Here is a 17,699-nt window from a genome sequence, read left to right on the forward strand (position 1 = left end):
TTCAGCTCAACTCTTGATGCTCAAGTGAGCTGCACGTCTCACCACCCAACACATCTGAGACATGCGCAACTGACAGCATTTAGTGCAGCCCCCAAAGTAAACAGACAAAATGACAGAAAATTTACACAAAATGACAAAAAAATACACATAATTTACACCAAAAATATACAAGACGACTACAAAAATACATACAATATTACAAAATGACTCAAAAATACATTAAGAATGAAAAAAATCATGAAAAACCCAACACAAACACAACACAAATGACAGAAAAATATACAAATACTCCAAAAGCACACAAGACAAGTACAAAAATGCACAAAAATAACAGAAAAACACACAACAACAAAAACACACAAAATGAGAGAAAAATAAAAAAACAAATAAATATACAAAATGGCTCCAAAAACATAAAAGATGACTATAAAAATGCATACAATATACAAAATAACATTAAAAATTACTCCTAAAGCAAAAAAAATTAGATTAACACAAATTGACTCCAAAAACACACAAAATTAGATTTAAAAAATATAGAAAACCACAACAAAAATACACAGAATGACAGAAAAACAAACAAATACTCCAAAAGCACACAAGACGACTACAAAAATGCACAAAAACAACAGAAAAACACACAAAACAACAACAAAAACGCACAAAATGAGAGAAAAATAAAAACAAATAAATACTCAAAATAGCTCCAAAAACACACAATGACTACAAAAAATGACAAAAAAAACACCAACAAAAAACACGCAAAATGAGAGAAAAACAAACAACAAAAATACACATAATGAATCCAAAAACCCCACACAATTTCAGTATAGATGTTCAGAATAAGCACAATCACATTTTTGTGGGCCCCAGCTGCTCATCTGTGAACTATCTGAACAATAAAAGAAGCATCATTTTTGATTTGACCTGAACGTATCTGATTCATGTATCAACTTAAGTTGAACACAAAAACATGATGAGAAGAAGATGAGAGAATGCTTCCAACCTGCTGAGGAGGAAAAAACTAAGCAACACACTTTAGTGTTTGTCGCTGCATAAACCAGCTTTGAATCTCACAGCTAATCATGACCTACTTAGAAACCAGCAGTGGGAGCTCCTCCCACACCCACGGGCTCTCAAACAAACACTCCACACAAACACACACAGAACAGCACACACACACACACACACGCAGCGAAGAGACTGCTTCCAATAAGTGTGCATGATAAAATAAGCACACATAGATGCAATGCTGCACAGTGTGTGTCTCTGTTGTGTAGCTGCTCAGTTCCTCCAAAGTGAAGTGAAAAAAAGTCTAGCCCATCTATTTATATTCATCTCTAATGCACCATTACTACAACAGCAGAAACAATCAGCTCACCTATCTGTGCATAGACAGATCGATGCCCGCCGTGTGCGCACACACACACGCACGCACGCACACACACAACTCAGCGCTGACACTTGCTCGTACTCACTGAGGTCTCTGCACTTGATGGTGCTGTAGTTGAAGGAGATGCAAAGATAGTCACATGCCTCCCTCAGCTCCGGAATGGAAACGCCGTCAGGGCAGCGGATTATCCCCGACTTGTAGTAATCCTGGCATTTTCAGCGGCAGGCGCACGCACGCACACACGCAGTGAGTCAACAGGCAGTAGAGGGTTGTCGGCGCATGGAGGGAAAAAAACAAGACGCCATTATTAGAGTCGCTTGGCTCACACAGGGAGAGGAAGAGAGAGAGAGAGAGAGGGATTGACAGTGGGAGGTGATGAGAGTAAAATCAGCCGACGTCACATATGAGGGAGAGAGAGGGAGGGGGGGAGGGTGATGAAATAAAAGGCAGGCCATGTCACTTTCCCTCCCTGCTCCACATTCCAACCTCTGTTTCCAGGCTGACCATGCGCGCACACAGTTTTTACACACACGTCATATCCAGTCCACTATCACTCATTAGCACCTTGAAACTAATGCTCACTAAAGTGCATGTGTGTGTCACTGCTGCCATGATGTATAATTATTGTTATTACTGTAAACCACAGCAGGGAGCATCAGAGCTGCTGGACAAGTTCACACTGCATTTAAATAGTCATTTTTATTCTGAAAAAAATTTAATTTTTCCAAAATCCTTTCAATTTCACTCAAATTATTCCACAAAATGTCCCCTAATTAGGCCTGCTCATTTATAAAAAAAATGATCATCACAAATTGAAATCATAATTGAAATCTCGATTATTCAAACGATTATTTGTCACCAAAAACTTGTTTATTTTTTGTAAAAAAAAACAACAAAAAACTACATAACATAAATAAAATCCTTCAAACACTAAAATCAAGTATGTTCACTTTTACACTAAACACTTCCTGCCCGTGATGTGTCTTTGCTCTAGATCTTCATCATCAAACCCAAAGTGTTTCCATATCAGAGAATATGACTTTCCACTTGTTTACCAAGTGTTTTTGCTGCGTTTGTCCTGCCATGTTTAAAGACCACTAGCAACAACTTTCCTCATGTTGGCCTGCAGGCTAGCTTTAGCTTAGAGAGGGGCGGGGCAGAGGGGAGGAGCTTGCATGTATGTGGATTAAACAACTCAAAGTTAGTATTAATATTTGTGTGCCAAGCTTTATTATTTGTAGAAAATTTATTTAAAAAAAATTAATAATGGTTTTTCTTGATTATGTTATATTTTGTAATCGTTAAATGTAATAATCGAAATCGTAATCGAATTTTGATTAATTGTGACAAAATCAAGGAAAATTAATTGACAATCCTGTAGGGACTGATATCATCACATATTGCTTGGATATTTTCAGTGCCTTACATAATTTACACATTATTTATATATGGAAGTGCAAACTGTAGCACTATAATGTTGAAATCAAACTGGTCTGTATTTGGCCCCTGAACTCAAATGAGTTTGACGGCCGTGGTCTAGACCAGTGGTTCCCAAACAGGGGTACAAGAGCACATTGTAGGGGGCACTAGGAAATATTTAACAACTAATTAAAAAAATAATTGGGAAATGTTCCTAATTCCTTTTTAGGCTATTTTTGGGACAAATTCACAACAAACTAACAGTACTATTGCTTGATAAAATACAATGTTTTTTGTAATTTACTGAAACATGATTATTAATGCTGTAGAGGCCATTTTATCACACTTCTGACAATAGGAGACAATATTTAGCTACATTCTACAAATGAAACTGTATTTATAATAATGATAATAATAATCAAGGCTTAGATTTATGTAGCGCTTTTTTTCAAGAAGACTCAAAGCGAGTTATAGAAACCCTTATTCATTCACACCACTTGCTTACTATTGAAGTAATCACATACAGTAAAAGTGCAATGTATTTCAAAAATAAATAAATTCCACTCCTTGTTTAGGAGTTTAAGTCTTAGGGAAGCAATGCTTGAGACACAGTTAGGGGTTTAGGAAAGCCCACTGTTCCACAAATGTAAAAGCATATGAAATTATGGAGACGGTACCTGTGATATGAAGAGGGGGTACACATGATTTAACAAAAATGCTAAGGGGGTACATGGGACAAAAAGATTGGGAACCACTGGTCTACAGGAAGCACTGAAGGCCTTTATCACTACTACTACTAACACATGCCTACAATAGGTAGGATTCATTTCAGGACATCGCAAATTATAAGCAAGCAAAGCAAAGTGTGCATGAGCACAACAACTAGAACTAGAATTACTGTCCAGAAACAGCAAACGTTATTACCTCAACAAAATGCATACATCAAAAGACAATAATGTTCCATTTTTGTAAAAAATAATAATGTATAAAAAAATATATATTCCTGAATAATTTTGAATGTTTGTTTTTTTGCTTAAAGCTCTGGGTAGGCGATTTTCTCCAGATACACTTTTTAAGTTTTTGATAGAAATTGTCTTTATGTCCTGACAAAAATTAAGATCTTACGTGTTCTGGAAAAGGAACAAAGAAAATCTGTCATCTGTAGCAGCTGTAAATCTGTAATAACTTCGACCAATGGAAAAAACAAACCGTTTTTTTGAACCTATCACGTCTCCCTGTTCGTTCGTGACCCCTCGCATGCACGAGCTCACACTGAAAGCACGTCACTGCTGACAGAGTTAAAACAGAGTTTTTGGTCACGTTTTTTAACATGTGATGGTAAAGTTTATTGTTTACTTACTGCTGAATGAGACATGAGACAACGTAGTTTCTACACAATACAAGAGATGAGCTGAGGTCTACTGCTGGAGCAGCTGTGCGCATGCATGTGAGTGAGACGCAGCACGGGAGGGAGGGGGGAGGGGGGTAAAGGCGGAGCCATCGGGGAGGCTACAAACAAAATCATGCTAGCTCTTGAAAATCACCTACCCTACCTTTAATTGTTTCATATGTGCAGTAATAAAAACCATTAATAGAAGATGGCAGAAGCAATTTAATAGAAATATTATAAAGATGGAAGGAAACGAGGAGAGAAGAACATGTAATGGCAACAAAATACTGAAAAACTGAAGTCTTCAGTGATATCTTTAACTAAGTGTGAGAAACAGAGGAAGAGAAGTGAAGTAAAAGGTGGAAAGTGTAGAACAAAGTAAACAAGCAGACTGTGAAAGCAGCTGAAAGTGAGTGAGAGACACGGACAGTCACACAGTGTGTTCTCTCTCTCTCACCAGTATGGCTCTGAACACAGTGGAGCTGATGCCATCTGCCACCTCAAACTCTCCTTTTTCATTGGGTCGTGTGAAGTTGTTGTCCCGCCCCGAGCCAAACATCCTGCACACAACAAGGAAAGGAGCAGGTGTTTAATTATTGACTGGGATCTGCACTGCTGTCGTCCTTTAAACTCATTGCTGTAGCACGTCATCATTTCAGCCTCTGATCCTCACCATTATTTCATGTTTTGTAACATGTTAATATTCCTTATAGTCATGTAAGCTTTATTTGAATAATATATGAGCTATCCTTCTTTATGTTTTATCTTGTTACCTGACAATCAGGGCCAGGGCTGGGGCCAATTACATTTTTCAGTTGCAAATACGTTTTCAATTACAAATAAATCACGATTACAGTGACAACAATTAATCACTATTACTGAGCCTGAAATAAATAACCTAATAAAAGTTTACCTTCCTCTTGTGCTAGCTAAAAACAAATATCACATTTCTTTCCCATCTATAAGTTACCTTGTTAAGCTTCCTAATCAATGAAAATATAGGTTTTAATACTTTTGGTGTGGACGTCTGAGCCTTTTTTGTGTCATTATACCCCTAGACTTTGATTTTTTTTTTTTTTTTTTTTTTTTTAATGGTAAAATGTGGGAAAGCTTGTTCTGAAACATATTTTAATAATTGTTAACTACATATGTATAAAACTGTACATAGAACTACAACATGGTTCCCCAGTTTTGCGTTAAATTATAATTGACAATTTTTTCATAGAATTTTCATGGTAATTACAAAGTAAATGACCTGAACTCAATTAGAATTGAATTATGATTACGACAGCAACATATCTTTTAAACTACAATTACACAATGACAATTCTAATTGAACCCAGAGCTCATAATATAATTGTACAACAAAGTTTCCTTAAGCACTTCAGTTGCTGTATACATTTATGATGGATTTGAATGAAAAGTTTCATAATATTGGGTGCTTGATATAGAAAAATCTGCCTCCTCACAATAATTGCCGACTCTGCGTTAGTGCAATGCTTGTGTTGCTGCTTTAAGTGTTTCTGTAAAAACTCTTCAGAAATTGAACTTTTTTTAATGACAGTCATTTCTCCTGAAAACGGCTTTTGCTCATGAGTACGGTACACCGACCAGGACATGTCAAACTATATCTCTTTGAGGAGAAATAATTAAATAAACTAATTAAAACCCTTTAATGTCAAATATTCAATAACCTTTGTTTTTCTTTCTCGAAATTACAAAACCACAACGCAATACATACAGAGATAGTATATGTATTCAGAGATTAATAGATAACTGAATACAAATAATATGCAATGTTAAGTTTTATGCTAATAAAAAAAATATTTTAATTGCAAAACATTTTACAGCAAAATTAAATATTAAATCTTATTGTTTCTAAACTGTTAAATATATGATGAATATATGTAGATTAAATGTGCAAAAAATATTTAACTGCATGTTTTTATATGCCGTTCAGTGTTCTCGCCAGCGCTGTTGAGTGTAGGGGCCCCCGATATTGCAAGTGAGCACCCCTACGAAGCAATGGCGCCCCCTACGCTCAGTTTTCAGCAACGTAGGGGGATTTTCTGTTGTTTGAATGCACACATGGACACAAAAGAGACTCCCAGGTGTGTACGGGTTGTTTTAACTCTCTTTTAAATCTGAATAACCTAGAAACACGTTTATCAGCGGCACTTTAATTTAATACAGGCGATTAGCTCGGACACCCCCGTCTTTACTTGAGGACCCCTGCAGCCCTTTAGCTGCCCTTGACGCTGCCTGTGTGCATCCTCTGCTTACTTAACCGTAATAACCGTCCACGGATTTTAGCTCCGAGGAGTGCGGACAGTCCAGACTGAACCAGCTAATATTATTGTAGTTATTTTATAATATATTCCTTTCTTTTGCAATATGATTACTGTTGGATTTGGTGATTTTATATTAAAATAATAGTGATACATTTGTTTGGTTACTTTAATGAATGGATACTGACACATATACCTTTTTTTAAAAGTATGAAATAGCCACAAAATGAGGAAAAGAAAAAAGATGCATAAAAAATGGTAATAATCATTAATATCATAATAATCATTGATTAATCAAATCGTAACACGATAGACGGCACACCCCTAAAAGTAAGGGAGTGACAAATATTAAAAAACAACTTTAGCTGTACTTTGCTAATTATGGCCCTCAAAGATGCTGTGATAAATTCCTGGTGAGAATCCTGCCATTTAAGAGCCTTGTTTACGTTAGTGTAGTAACATGTAGGGCTGGGCGATAGGAACAAATATTAATATCTTGATATTTTTTGCAATATGGTGATAGACGATTTAAATGTCGATAGTTTTAAATCAATAAAGTCTTACCAGAAAGATAATTCTGGGTTAAATTTGCTGATTCAAAAATTCCACACAGGCACATTTATTAACAAACAGCTGCACAATATGTACCACTTTTGGCTTTTTCTCCTATGGACAGTATGTGTAAGTGAGTTCTGTTGTGTGGCTTGTTTAGGGGTAGGTCCTAAAAAAAAGATTTAAATACTAAGTAAGCTTGTAAAAAAATTTATATAGGTGATAATGTAAATTTCTCTTTCGCCAAAATAGAAAACTTGATATATCCTGAATCTCGATATATTGCCAGGCCTGGTAACATAATGTAACTGTGCCTCAGTACCTGCCCAGCATGGTGTTTGGTTGAGCAGTGAAGATGGCGGGGTCCACCACAAAGCGTGTATTGTCCACTATAAGCGTCACTCTCTCGCCCAGCCTCAGACCGCTGCGGTGCTCCTTGCTGCAGAGGTCGTACACGTAAATCATATCACAGGATCCTTGGCCCAGCGTTTTGAAGTGGTAGTCGCCTCCAGGGGCCCCCAGGGGCCAAGGGACGTGTCCTCCGATCAGAGCGCTGCTGACGTGGGAATGAGGAAGAGAGACTCTGGGGGGACGTGGACTAGAGGACCTGGAGGAGGAGCCTCCATCGCCTCGTTCTCGGTCTGCGTTGCAGAACAGAAAAGGAGAAGGAGAGGTTCTCCATGAAATAAACACAACCAGTCCACTACAGTAGGGATGGGCGATATAGACTAAAAAATTGTATTCAGATAATTTCTGGTATTTATCACGGAAACAATAAAAATTATGATAAATAAAAACAATAAATAAAAAAATGAATAAAACAACTCTCAACTTAAAGTGTAAAAATGTTCCTTACAAACACAAATGAATTTGAATACATCAACACTAGACACATTAAAAAGGCTACAATAGCTGCTGACTCAAAAAGCTCATGGGATGATATTTCATGTAAATATATTATAGTGTTATTGTATGTAATTCATTTACTTCTTCACTTAAAATTAAATTATTTTCTAAAAGAAAAAGCACATGAAAAGTAAAAATAACTCCAATTGTGTTTTTACTGCTGCTAAATCTTGTTTATTTTATATCTGATAATGAGTTACATAAAGTTATGATTGATAAAAATATCTCTGATTTCCTGTAATTAATTTAGATCAAGCTTGATGATTTAATCATTCAGCACATTCTGGTGTAATGATCACAATAGTTACATTACGATCTAATGGGACCAGCTTTGTCGAGTGAACACAAGAAATATAATTAAAAAATATTGTGTTTCACAAGTTGGGATGGATGAATAGTGACATTATTATTATGCTAACTTTTATTTCACACAACGCGTGACATGTTGGCCTTTATCCTTCCATACAAATGTTAAACCTTACCATAAACAAATCGGTGGCCCTTTGTGGTTTGATGAAGTTTGATGAAGATGTTAGCGTTAGCTCTTAGCCCAGTCTAGTGTGTCAGTGGGTTAGCTTAACTTAGTTAGCTTTAGTTGAGGGTCCAGCTCATAACTGTTGCTGGCAGGTACATCTCTGTCAACGTGTTTGTGGGAACTTTGGGTGGATCTGGCAGGGGAACTTGGACTGGTTCACTTAGTTGAGTGGTTGTCTGATCTTAACCAAGTAGCGGTCCATGATGGGGGGCGGGAGGCGCCGCACACCGCGGAGGCTTCGCACCAAAGCTTCCGTAAACAGCGCTCCGCTCCAGAGAATAAGTTGTTGACAAAAAACTTGGGGGTAATTTTGGCCTGTACAACAAGGTTTTTAGGGACATTTTTGGCTAAATTGAGGAACAAATGGCCCGTGGCCCTCGATAATTTTTGACATGGGAATTTATAATTTCTATCGTGGGATGACATATTCTTACCAGTGAGAATGTTTTTGACGATATAGATCATAAACGATAATATATTATACATTCTTACTACACAGTAATCATCTGAGTTTGGTTCCTCACCATGCTGTCGAGTGGGAGAAGTCACATTCCTGATGCACGGGGTCAGCTGGCTCTCTCCCCTCTCATGGGAGGAGTCCCGGGAGCGATCGCTGGAGCGCCGGCGTTGTTCCCGGTAATGTTCTCCTCCACCTCCTCTTTCTCTCGCTCCTCCGCTGCCACCCGCTCCAAACACACTCATGCTGCTGACCTGCTGCTGATGCTGATGCTTACTGTCCAACTCTGGCAATCTACACTGCTCTCTGGTGGAGGGACAAAAGCACAGAGAGGTCATTTCAAAAAGGGTCCATGCACTTAGGTCAAATAATTCTGAGATATGGACAATTTAGCGAGGGGGGTGTGTGTCGATTTCCCTCCGTCCTTATTTTTCTTCCACTTTCAACTTCTAATACCTCAGGAACTACACCACATAGGAAACTGTAGTAATATAGCTCCACCTACTCTGAAAATATACACATAGATCTGCTATAAATCCTAGCTGGTGGACATACCAGCCCCTCAAATTTGGAAAAAAGTTTGTGTGGGTTTCGAGCTGGAACATGTTTGGGCCTTCAGTAACAACTATGCCTCAGCTCCCTGTAATGTGATCAGCTTTGAGGTTTTTGGGTGACAGTCTCTTGAAATCTGAAAAATACTTTTTATTGGCCCATAACTGCATGTGAAAATGTAAAAAAAAAATGTGATCTCTGTTTTAATTTATAGTATAAAGATTATTCTTTCTTGGGATATAAAACAAATTTTCTTCATGTTACTTCTTCATTTTTATTGTGGACTAAAAATGTACAGTGTATTGAATTACTAAGGAACAATTGGTAAACATTTCAGAATGTTTCCTACCCATTTGTTCTCACATTAAAGCATCTTTAGACGTTCTTTCACAAAGTTGTGCAGAAATCACCCAGAGGAGGCGCAGAGCGTGTTTAGAAGAGGAACGTGCCTTTAAGTCTGCATTCAACTCACGTGAACCCTCACAGTTACAGAGAGCCGTGGCTATACCAGCAAAAAAGCCCAACCATGAGCATGGCCTGCCTCAGCCTGCAGCTACTGACACACACACACGCACACACACCCACCCAGCCTCAGCATCCATTGAAGAGTGAATCCATGCAAAACAATCGCAGTGGAAATCACTCAGTGAAGAGGACGACAGTGTCAGTTGTTCACTTGCTGGGTTCTATTTTATGTAAGCGCTCAAAGATGTTCTGTGGGGACACAGACTTTGAGAGTGGTTCACTGGAATTCAGATTTCTGTCTTTTTCAAGGTTCTGACCGGAAGCCTGAGGATGGAGAGCTTTAACACAATAAAAAATGAACCTTTTCTTCAACAAACTGGCAACTCTTTTTTACTGCTTTTTAATGCTTGATTTAATCAGGATTATGAATGGACTATACATACACCGTAACGACTGCTATTGATTTGGCTGCCCAAAGTACATTAGAATGGACCCCAGCTTAGTTCGACATGGTCCAAATTGAATTTAACTTATATCGTTTTAATCAAAACATTACAAAAAAAATATAGAAATAGCACATCAAAACTTCCAATGAACCCAAAAGTCACTGATTTATTGACAATATTATCTTTATCAATGTTATCCTTGTCAATCTTTATTAAACCATGTGGGTCTTTATAAGATGGAAGATATCAAATATGTGCGTTTCCTCTTTCAGTGCATCACGTGTACTTGAGGGGCTAATGTGTGAGATATTACATTGATGAACTCTCTGAGGTGTTTCCTGCTTAGTGCACTGAATACAAATAAGCTGGGTAAGGCCTCAGCTCGAGTCACCCTGATAAGAGTAAAATGTATCTAACTCGATAAATGGATAGATGAGAAGCAGAGAAATGAGGTAGTCATAAAATGAACAGTGTGATAGAAAATACTGAAACTGGACTTTTAAAAAGGCAAGGTGTCTAATATCAAAGCATTTAATCACTGTGATGTGCAACAGATTGCACCTGATTCTCTACCACTGCCTCGGTGTAACTCTCTATCCTATTTATATTTACAGCATTCAGCTGACAAAGCAGAAATGCATGCAGGTCTCTGTAATCAAGTTTCTCTAGATCACAGCTGTAATGCAATATGATGACACCACTGCATTTTTTTCTTTTTTAAAGTAGGAGGAAACATTAAGGAAAAATAGTGCTGGGATATTTTTCTAAAAAACATGTGATGTATAAATCGGGTTCTGCATTCTACTCTGTAAGAGCTCTATTTTCCCTTGCACGTAAGTCAGAAAAGCCACGCTGCGCGTTATTCTCCCCCTGCATTTAAGTCAGTCACTGCGTGCCTTGATCCCAGTTACTCACTCTGGGTAAAGCGGCCCTGAAATGTGAGCGTTCCCATTCAAATCTGGCCTTACGCGGATTCTCCCGTCTGCTTAAGTTCTTTCCTCTTACGCGCTTCTGAACCTGGAATAAGTGCAGCGCCACGATAAGGTGAAACATTATATTGCACTAACAGTATGGACTTAGTTAAATTTTAAGCCACGCGCACTCATAATATTGCAGAAGAAACTCCCAGAAAGAATCTATCCAAACTGACACTGACACGCTTTCATGGGGGTTGCGGGGGGAATCACACAAGCACGCCAAAGGACTGACCATCAGCATTTCTAATATGTTCACATTTACCAGTTCTAGACGGGACAAAATGGGTTACATTTATTTATATTTTATTCGTACCGTCCACTCCTTTTCCTGGGAGGATGTTGGGTGCTGCATGGCGGGGCTGATCAGCTGTGCACATCCAAGGTACGCTCCTCGGCTGCAGCAGCTTGTTACAATGAAACTCTGACAAATGTCAGAATGGTGTCCAACTATGTTCTGTGCTTTCTAGACAGAACAAAAAAAATAACTTTGTGGCCCAGTCTGCCTTCTTTGCTTCAGATCGCCTTAATTACCAGACTATGCGCTTTTTGTCGATTTACGTGCGGTGGGCGTGTTAGGAGCCTGGACCGGAGAATACGCGCAGGACAGAGGCACGTAACTGCAGGCACGTAAAAAAGTGCTGAAGTCCAAACCGGAGAATGGGGCCCTAAAAGAGCAGATTAGAAGCTAAAAACTAATAGCTCTACACTAATGACTGCTCACCTATGCAGATACTCTACATGTAGAAGAGGGCCAATAATCTCCTTGGTAAAAAGTATTTTTTGCACTTACTTGAAGCAGCATTTTAGAAATGTGTATATATATATATATATATAGATGGTGTAGGCCTCATAGATCAATAAATCGTCAGATCATTTGCTTGAAAATTGCCACTGGAAAGTTTGTTTAAATTTCCACCATAAACACTCACACACTCATTTTTGGAAAAGTTTTGACCATTGCATTGTGGGATGTGGAGTCCTGAGTCAAGGGGTAATTTCAACTTTATCCATCTTTTTTCATGAGCAAACGATATTCATTTTATTGATCTGTGAGGCATAGGCTAAGTCTTTATCTGATGAAGAAATGTCGTCTCCAGCAGCTTTAACGAAGGAGCTGTGAACGTTTAAATTGAGCTTAAAAGGCTGATACCCTAATTTCCAACATCCAAGTGGTGAACAAATTTAACTATTCAACAAATTCAAGTGTTTTGAAACATAAAATAAGTTGCCGTTTCTTTTTTATTTAGAAATAACGAGGAAAAAGTTATTGTTAGGGTTGGTTTCATCAATCCGAGCTGGTGGTAAAACTCTACTTATAAGGCAAAGGCACTTTTTAAATGATATAAAACCAAGGTAACAGATCAGTACAAACTGGACATTTTTAACGATATTATCCTCCCACACACAAGAACCCAGAGTAAGAAAAAAATAGAAGAACATGCGTTCTATATTCTGTATTTAAATATATATATATATATATATAATTTAAAGAACCACAATGTAAGAATAGTTAGGTATTATTACTTCATACATTTTAAGTTTTCCATTTAGTATCTATAAGCAATTAAGTCCTTTTTCAGTAGAAGGTGAACGAAAAATGACTGAAACAGAATGAATTTAAGAATATGCTATAAATTATGCATCTTGAATCTAAAGTAAGAAAGTTACAAAAAACAATAAATAAATATTGTTGCTCATGATGTAATACAGTGTAACTGGCTCTCCACCAACAGAGCTTGTCTGAACGTGGTAGTGGGTTTGTAATTGGGAAAGTGGGCTGACGGGTGAATGTCCTGAATAAGCAGGTTGCTGCTCCAGGCTGATTGAGTGACAGATCATTTAAATATGCCACAAGGCAAACCCACACACGATGAAAACCTCCTGCACATAAATCAGATTAACGGCACATGAAGCCAACTGCACATCACCTAAAAACTACACAGACATCCAGCCAAGGTCATTGATTCATCTTTGTCCTCACGCCTACTAGTCAAAGATGAGGATACAAAATGAACGGGAGATTTCATAAATATGTCCATAAAGCCAATTCATTGTGTTTCAAAGAGAAACCCAGCTTTTTCTGATGCTATCGTGTACAGCTGCAGACTGTGACGTGTCCTTGAAGAGAGGGTCACCACCACAGTAGCTGATGAAAGGAAAGGAAAAGAAAAGACAGACACACACGCTTCAGTCTGGGGTTCAGTGTTTTTAGGTGAACTAATGTCTGGCACACTCAGAGGACAAAAATAGACTCACTGTAATAAAATTATACACACTCTTTATCACTAAGATGTTAGAAAGAGGAAACATCAGCCTGTTCAGGTTAACATGACAGACAGGGAAACATCTACTCTATAAAACTGCCATTAATGATGATGGTTCAAGATGCAGTTGATTATAATGGTCCTATATTAACACTGGTGGCTGACACAGCACAAATGCAATGTTTAAGTTTAATGTCCCATGAGACAATGGGTCTGGCAAATAGTAACATAGAAAGAGAAAAAGAAAGCGGGTCTTGAAGCTAATGCAGTCAGTGGAGGAACAATGGGAACCGATTTTCCTCTCTGTGCAAAAGCAGATCATCTCATCTTTCAATGCAAATCTACTGCAGTCAAGATTTCACACAGCCACAGAACACCAGAGGAGTGCTAATGTTTCACTTGACCATGTTACTGCAGGCGCCACCACCATGCCCCCCCTTTCTCTCCCTGTCTTGGTTAATTCATGGTTCAAAGTAGCGTCCAAAGCCCCCAGTTTCAGAATAAGGGGTTCTAGTAAACACAAATGTTAGACATTATATCACAAAATAAGGGGTGCCGGGGCAGACTATTAAAAGCATGACGCGAGAGCCCCAAGGGGTCCAATCTATTATTTAGGGGCTGCTGACACCAGCACACTGACAAAGGCAGTGTGCTCAATACTGCTCAATGCAGCAGCCTGGGCTTGGAAATCAAGAGAATAAATCTGTTAATAATAATAATAATAATAATAATAATAATAATAATTATAATAATAATAATAACGATATCACTCTTTTAAAAAAAATAAAAATACAGACAGTTATCTAAAGATCAGTGTTGTTGTAAGACTTTGATACCAGAGGATCTGTGCTTTTATCTGGTCCCATCAAGGAAATCCAGACGTCGGTACCACGTTTTGTTTTCTTCTGTTGGGACAATTATTTTATGATTAAAAAAAAATGGAACAAAGAGCAAGGTGAGCACAGGTAACACAATGACAAAGCGAAAAGCAAAGCATGCAGATAATGCAGTTGACCTTACCCCTCGGTATCAGAGGACCAGGTGAAGACAAAGCAGCAGGGCACGAGCTGAGGAATAACAGCAGCACAAAAGCCTCGCGCTCCTCCGAACAAAGCGGGCTGGACGGCGGCTTCAGCATCCTCGCTCATTACTTTGCAACTTCACTGGCATCGTTTCACGCACTCAAACCCGGACTCTCTATCACCACTGGTTCATGTGGATGTGATGATGAAAGAACCTCCCAGCGCTGACTGAGCCGGTCTGACAGAGACGGACAGTCATTCAGAGTCATCGGAAGACGGTAAACTGAGAACGGCCGCATGTTGGACTGAATGAGGGCGATGCTGCATTCACAGTCCCCTCGGAAATATCACACTCCTGACTGGTAAGTATTTCGCTGACAAATTGACGTCAGCGAAATGGTGAAAAGATTCAAATATATTCAAAAAGATCACTAATCATGACTCTAATTCCATATTGCATAAATTCTAAACCATTTAACCCAGTTTTAGGATAACTTAAAAATATTAACTCATTCAGTGCCAGCCATTTTCAGAATTTCTACCCCCCTCAGTGCCAGCCGTCTTAGAGCATTTTGACTGATTTTTAAAGACCCACAGAATATTTTGTCCTATGACAATCTGACATCTGAAACCAGATTCTAAGCATACCTGTCAAGTATCCCGTTTTGGCCAGGAAACTCCCATATTTTACCCCTCTATCCCGCCATCTTCCCGTATTAGTATTTTCCCGTAAATATCCTGTATTTTAATGTAATAATAATTAAAAGAAACCTTACTAAACTGAACACCGTCACTAACCTCGCGGAAACTGAAAACTGAAATGGCCTGAGTGGCAGTTCTCGTGACAATAGTGCCGACAGCGGCAACAAACCCGGAAACAACTCAGAAAAGAGATGATGGATGAAGACGTTCTGGCAAAAAAAACAAAGAGCTGGTGTAAATACGTTGTGAAATGTGACAGAGAGTTTATCTTCCTAAAGAGCAGCAGGATGGAACACAGTTACACATTCTGTTAGATTAGTAACTGAGATTATAACGTCTACCACAGCGCAAGGAACCACGTAAGTCACCATGAAAAATCAGCCAATCACAAGCGCCACAAATACACACTTTCAAAAAGTGTTTAAGAATGTAAAGTCTACAACAAATGTGTATAATTAGTCATTAGTGAATACCAGAGAACCACATGAGTGAGCATGAGAAACTATCAGAAAATATATAATGAAAATAAAATGTTAATATCTAACTTAAAGACAAGCAATGTGAAATTAACAGTAAATATGCATGTGTTGACTTGTATATAAACTGTAAGTACATTAAATAAACACATGTGCTTCACATACACATTTATGTTTTAATTTCATCAGAGGTATGTGAGCGAGCTAACTATGTTTTTGTGGCTGTGTTTATATAGCATTAGGAATCCGCGTACCCATCGTTCTTTGGTTATTCCGTTTTGAAACCAAATCAAAATAACAAATAAACAGTGTGGTTGTTTTGTTTTTCTGATTTAAATCCAAAACAGAAATACAGAGAAAACTAAAACCTGTGAGGCTGGTGTGAGGAACAATAGATGTTAGAACTTCAACCATTTGACACTTTTGGAAAAAAAAATTACAGCTTAGTAGGTAGTAAAGAAAAAATATTTTGCACATTATAAATACTGCTAACAACAGCTGTCAACACACACGGAAGTTGATCATAAGAAATGAGACGCACAAGTAGATTTATTACACCGATTTATTACATCACATATGTGCATGTTTTCCGTAACATCCATTCTTTGGTTTTGATTTATTTATGTATTAATAACGTTTAAATTCACCAGTAATATGACTTATGCGTTGCTTCTTTTTATGTCTGGACCGGGAGCAAAAGTCACCAGTTTATCTGGATCCTATTTGGACCATAACACTGTTTGGTAACGTTGGCAGATATTCACAGATTCAGACTTAAAGCATCAATAACTGTTTAACAAAACATCATTGACACACAAATCACACCTCTTCCATCAGTGTGAGGACAATATGATACAAGATCAGTTTTATCAAACGTAGCAGAATACAAGTCCGTCCGTCCGTCGTTCTATGTAGTGAGATTAAAACATCAAGCTGATATCCTAGTTTCCCTTAAATATCCAAATATCACACAAAACAGAACCAGATTTAAATTTAAAACAGAAAAACGCTGCTTGTTTGGTTTTTAAACCGAAAAACCAACCCATTTTTTTAATTTTTCTGGGGGTGGGGTTTAGATGCTACTCGGAATGGAGTGTTTTTGTGCCCCCTGCAGTTTTCTTAACCCCCCCCCAAGTTAATGCTGCCTGGCACCGACTCTTTATCTAGGTCAGAATTGAATGCTTCGCATACTGTATTTTGGCAGTCCTCCGTCTCTCCCCTCGTCATTCTCCACACACGTAACTTCCTCCTACTCCCGAACGCGTCGAGTGTCACCACTTGCCCCGTTTTTTGATCGTTTTCTCTCACCATCGCACCACTCTCAATAGTCCACTTAGTTCTATACATGCTCTGGTCAAGTATGTGCTGCTGTGAGCTGCTGGGAACTTCAGCATAAAGTCTCGTAGCACCATTTTCTGTCTTGTAAACTCTTTTCCTCTTCCTCTAGCTCTGGCCATCACGGGTGATCTCTCATTCAAAGGTGCGCTGCTGCTACCTACATGTCACCAGTTGGACACTACATCATTGTACAAGTTAGATATTCATGGGAGACCTTTGTCACACTGTCTCCTAGCAACCCCAGCCGAAAAAAAACAATTCACCTCTGTAGACGTGAATGACACTCCACGTTACTAAAGCACATAATGTCCATAGACGTGAATGGTACTCAACCAGTTAAGTACATTTGTATGACAGTTTAAAAATAGGCAGTGGCTATCCGTACGGTTGCCGTATCAATATACCGACATTCTATCCGTACGCAGTGCCCCTATTTGGCCAGTTTAGGTCATGTGATAGGTTAGTCATTGGCCAGTTTATGTCGCGTGACTAAGACTAAACCTTACCCTAAACCTTA

The 17,699-nt window shown here is 38.4% G+C and overlaps 1 protein-coding gene across 3 annotated transcripts in view; it reads right to left on the reverse strand.

Annotated features, from left to right (window-relative positions):
* The window catches only part of LOC114465798 (BTB/POZ domain-containing protein 10-like), a 30,184-nt gene that overhangs the window by 10,785 nt on the left and 1,700 nt on the right, over positions 1–17,699 (reverse strand). Inside the window, exons 1-6 of one of the 3 annotated variants that reach the window (XM_028451056.1) lie at positions 14,665–14,764; positions 14,481–14,549; positions 9,008–9,246; positions 7,365–7,683; positions 4,660–4,762; positions 1,479–1,599 (exon numbers count right to left, since the gene is read on the reverse strand). In XM_028451056.1, coding sequence (XP_028306857.1) covers positions 1,479–1,599; positions 4,660–4,762; positions 7,365–7,683; positions 9,008–9,185 — 721 coding nt within the window. In that variant the 5' untranslated portion in view covers positions 9,186–9,246; positions 14,481–14,549; positions 14,665–14,764. Of the gene's footprint in view, positions 1–1,478; positions 1,600–4,659; positions 4,763–7,364; positions 7,684–9,007; positions 9,247–14,480; positions 14,550–14,664; positions 14,974–17,699 lie in introns of those variants that run through there. The other 2 variants (XM_028451054.1, XM_028451055.1) reach the window with 2 other exon arrangements.

Source organism: Gouania willdenowi, chromosome 6, assembly GCF_900634775.1.
Source record: "Gouania willdenowi chromosome 6, fGouWil2.1, whole genome shotgun sequence".
Classification (NCBI taxonomy): domain Eukaryota; kingdom Metazoa; phylum Chordata; class Actinopteri; order Blenniiformes; family Gobiesocidae; genus Gouania; species Gouania willdenowi.